Genomic DNA, 5,262 nt, shown 5'->3' on the forward strand with positions numbered 1-5,262 from the left:
AAAAAACTACATTTTTTGGAAATGTATTTACCTGTGTTGAAGAGTCATTCACAAACTCCAAGCGCAGATGTTAAAATAAATAATGACCTTATCTTGACATGCATTTTGTCGACATACTGTCAGTAAATATCTTTTCCCAGCACTATTTTTATTAATCTACCACAATCTACACTCAAAAAAATAAATCATGCCATAGTTTATTATTAAGTATTTGCATCCTTTTGATTTTATTTAAATAATCGTTTTTTCAAAAATTATGTAGTCAGATTACTTACAATTAATCTAAACCTGCAAATTGTTTAAACTACTAGATTTAATCAGTTAAAAAGTATGAATGTAGTTTACATATAGCTAGATGTGGAACAAGCCAAATCCAAATATTAAAATTTTATGAGACTGATTTACATACAAATTTCGGGAAATAGAATTGTTTACAAGCGGAAATGACGTTATTCCATACTCCACTCGGTAGAGGGCGGCAACAGCAGAAGGAGAAGCAAAGTTCCTATTAACATTTTGCACTAGAACAACGTGGATCGTGGCCTGATTATAAGGTAAGTTATATCTACAGTCATCCTTTATAATCTGTTGGTTTCTGCGTATATAAATTTATTATTAGCGTTGAGAATATCATATTACACTAATTTTAATGCACTGATTATCACATTTTTCGTTAAGTCCATTAGCTAGCTAACTTGCACATGCAGCTAACACATGAGCCAACTTTAGCTACTCATTATCGGCCAGTATTAGACATTAGTAATTAGAATATATAGAGATGTTTTTTTTTTTTCTGTATATCCGCATTTTCTGACTTAAAAAAGGATGGTGACACGTGCATTCGTAAATTCAGATTTAAAGTGGTGTGAGGGGTGGGTAACTTTGTAAAGATTCAAATCACAAAATTGTGTTAAACTGTTTATGTTTCTTGTATGCTACAAATAATTGTTTTTTTGTTTTAGAAAAATTAATATATCAGATTACAAACAGTGGAAACCATTTTGAATTTTAGGTGATTCAACATAAAAAACATATTTTAATATATAGTTGAAAACATATTTGCTGTGTTTGATCTATAGGCTTTAGTGGGTCCTTTAGTTGGTAAAGAAATGGCACTACAATTCTGTGTAGTGTCCCAGGCACTTAACACCATAACAACCTTAAATAACCACAAATGAGCAGTTAGACAGTTAGACATTTTTTATTTTCATATGAGTTAAATAAAGTTTTCCACAAAAACATGACCTATCAAAAAAATAAGTAAATAACTGAGTCACGTGACCCTTTGTATAATTTATATTATAATATTATTATTATTTTGCAGGTAATGTGCTGTAAACTATCCACCTGAAAGCCAGAACTTGTTGCACACAACTGATCATTTTTCTTTTCTCTTTGTTCACAGATATGTGAATGTGGCCATGTAAAGTGTGTGACATTACGCTATCTACGAGGTATGAGTTGCTTAAACATTTTTAAGTGTGTTTTAACAGAAAATCTTAACCATTTTCATCTTATCACAGGCTATCCCCCCGATTTAGTGCACGATTTATTAGAGGGTGTTGTCCCTTTTGAACTGCACATTGTTTCAGTGTGCTCATCTCTAAGAATTATTTCAATCTTGAATGCCTTAACACGCGCATCCTCAAATTTCCTTACAAGTGGAGTGACAAAAAAAAAAAAATCAATCTCACATCATACCATGCAACTCATCCAGGAAGACAATTGGTGGTAACGCCCCATGAGAATTGGAACTTAATACGATTGCTTCCATTTCTTGGAGAAGTAAGTGTAGTAACCCATATGTTTAAAATGGAAATGCATATTCATATTGTTACGTCTCGTTTCAAGTGAAGAACATCCTGTTCTTTTAATCTTTTTCAGATCAACTTGGAGTTCATGTGTATAACAACTGTTCCTCTGACATCCAAAGTCATTGGTCAACTGGACAAATACACTGATGACCTGCTGAAGGTTTTCCGTCACAAAGGAGGAACTGCAGGACAGAAAATACGCAGGATAATGGCACTGACAGCTGAAGTAAGTGCGTTTTTTGGTTGTTTTAATGTATTGCATCATGTATTTCCAGTAGTTATTCATCATGACTGGGTTTTAGAAACCTTTCTCTGACATACACATGTAGAGACAAACATTTTTACACACTTAAAAACATTTATTTGATTAGTGGGGACATCCTAATCTCACTATCACACATATTCAAAAGAATTTATTGGCCTAATTGTTTAAATATACTATTGTTAGACCATTATACATAGCATTGTCAAGAAAAAATAGTATACAATATAAGAAAAACAACCACAAATTCCTATTGAAAATAAGGTACTTGATTAAGATAATTGTCTTTATACTTGAAATTCAGCCTTATTTAAACTGTAAATCAGTTACTAATGTTATGTTTTTTTGGGATCTTTTTACACTTTGAGAATGAAGACATAAACATCAAGCGTGATTGCATCCTAAGGAGCCTGAATGTCTACCTTAATGAGGATCTTGAGACACTTGTCAAAGAATTTGTGGTAAGTATATGTTAAAATACTCTTTATGCTAGAATTGCTAGAATTTTTTTGATAGATATGTTAAATTCATTTCTCAGGAGTTTTTAAAATTAAAACTCTTGTATATTTATCATTACTGCATTTTATTTGTAAAGTACTGGTGTTCAATAAAAATACAGTATACAAGCCAATAACGGCTAACATTTTACATAATTTTATTCATTGCCTGAATTGTAATTCATTTACAGCTCATTGAACGTTCATTAACAGCTAAAACTAGATAAACTTAAAATAAATTACACTCCTCTTCCAATCAGCTGTTTCCATTGCTCTTTTTACTCTACAAAAGCAAAATCACAGTGTTGGATATTGTAATGTAAACACTGCCATAACCCATTCAGTACTGAAATTTGTTTTGTACAGGATCTGAAAATGGTTTTGTACAGGACATCGTATTGTGCATGTTGCATAGTGAGTTTAAAATGATAACCTGAATTTATTTATTTTTTTTCATGAGCAACATTATTAATTACTAATTCTCACAGTTTTAGTTTAACCATGAACGTTAAATAGGTCTCCAATTTCCTACAAACATTAATGAATGATTTAAATGGTGAATATTGTACTACCTACCATAGTTTAATAAAAAAGTTATGTAAAGTTCATTAACATATCAAGTTTTATATGTATATAATATATACATACACACACATAGCACTGTGCAAAAGTCTTAGGCCAGTAGTAGTTTCACCAACAAAAAAGTCGGTTTAAGTCAGTTATTGCTATCTTTTGCGGTAGCGAAATATCAGTTTACATTTCCAAACATTATTTTTGTCATTAATTGTAATAATGCATTGAGATTATTGTCTGCACAAGGAGTCTGACAACAGCCAGTGCTCCACACAGAGATCTGATCTGATCATCATCCAGTCTGTCTGGAATGACATGAAGAAACAGAACAAACTGAGACAGACTCAATCCAGAAGAACTGTGGCAACATCTCTCAGACACTTGAAGAAAAAAATCTTCCCTCAAAGCTACCTGAAAAACTATGGGCAAGTGTACCTTGGAACAGAAGCTGTGTTACCAAAAGCTGTAATACCAAATATTTATTTGATTTAGTTAATAGAAGTTAATTAATAAATTAAATCTATTTATGGCATTATTTTTTGAAAGCATCCTCATTTTACAGCATTTTTACACGAGTGTCTAAAACTTTGAACAGTACTGTAGCTTTGCAGGTAGGTTTTTTGAAGAGTCTGAGAGATGTTGCCACAGTTCTTCTGGATTTAGTCTCAATTTGTTCTGTTTCTTCATGTCATTCCAGACTGACTGGATGATGATCAGATCTCTGTGTGGAGCACTGGCTGTTGGCAGACAATAATCTCAATGCATTATTACAATTAATGACAAAAATAATGTTTGGAAATATAAACGGATATTTCCAACTGACACGCTACCGCAAAAGATAGAAATAACCGACTTAAACCATTTTTTGTTGGTAAAAATACTAGTGGCCTAAGACTTTTGCACAGTACTGTGTATATGTATGTATATATATATATATATATATATATATATATATATATATATATATATATATATATATATATATATATATATATAAATAAAAATATATATATATTTTTTATTTTTATTTTTTTTATGATCTGCTTTTAAATGTATATAAAATATATATATATATATATATATATATATATATATATATATATATATATATATATATATATATATATATATATATATATATATATTCACAACTCATTGTCTTCGTTTCTCCTCCAGGACTGTGAAAGTGCAGAGGCTGAGTCGGGGATTGCACAGACAACCATGGGCATCTATGTCATTCGGACAGAGGGTGCTGGTCCTGGAGATGGAGATGAGCCAACAGATGTTGGTGTGGTGCTTGAAGGCGTGGAAGTTCTGCACAACTTAAAAAATGTCACCCTTGGATGTGTGATGCTTTTTGGACTCATATATGCACTTAACCTGAATTACCCAAAGAACCTTAAATGCACATTCGAAGTGTTTCAGAAAATCTTGATGGAACTGGATACTACCAAACTGTCTCCAAAAGTCCAAGAATTGAAAATTAAGATGCTTCAGTGATTTGTTAACAGATATTTCCTCCTTAAAAGCAAGTGGGTTGACTTTTTCTAAATGTTTGTAAACTTTTAAACAACAGTATTTAAAAAGTTTATTTTGTTGATTTTCAATAGATTTTTTTGTTAGTATTTGTTTTTATTATTTCCTGGCAACCAACCATTCTAAATTTAAACTAATTATTGCATGTCACTCTGTATGTTAGTGTAATATAAGCAGTGCTGTTAACAGGTTATCTGTCTACATTGAATCTTCTTCTGAGGAAACGTATCTGTAGCACTGGCTAATGTTTAGCACATTTTTTTGTAGTTTTTGTTATTCTCAAAATATGCTTTGAAGCATTAAAACAATTGTAAAACAAGGTGGTCTGGCTGTTGTTGTTGTTTGTGTGTGTGGTTAGATTTTGTTGTAGCATATTGTGATTTAGGCAGGGGATTTAGGGAAGAAAAATAAATATATGTATTAAAATACATTGGGTTTATTAATAAAAATATCTAAATATGATGCATTTAAAATAAATTGGGTTAATTATGTAGTGATAAATAATGTTCTTTCTTATGAATTTAAAACAAATTGAATTTATTGGTACTATTACTTAAATCTTAGTCTTGCACATTTAATT

At 31.0% G+C, this 5,262-nt stretch overlaps 1 protein-coding gene across 1 annotated transcript; it reads left to right on the forward strand.

Moving 5' to 3' along the window:
* Window positions 1-1,405: 1,405 nt before the first annotated feature.
* Window positions 1,406-4,994, forward strand: LOC306873347 (uncharacterized protein). Its single transcript, XM_079422582.1, has 4 exons — window positions 1,406-1,785; window positions 1,885-2,040; window positions 2,445-2,537; window positions 4,323-4,994. The coding sequence occupies exons 2-4, from the start codon at window positions 1,900-1,902 to the stop codon at window positions 4,644-4,646; spliced, it is 558 nt and encodes a 185-aa protein (XP_079278708.1). The 5' UTR covers window positions 1,406-1,785; window positions 1,885-1,899; the 3' UTR covers window positions 4,647-4,994.
* Window positions 4,995-5,262: the final 268 nt, after the last annotated feature.

This window comes from Barbus barbus, assembly GCF_936440315.1.
Source record: "Barbus barbus genome assembly, chromosome: 7".
Taxonomy (NCBI): domain Eukaryota; kingdom Metazoa; phylum Chordata; class Actinopteri; order Cypriniformes; family Cyprinidae; genus Barbus; species Barbus barbus.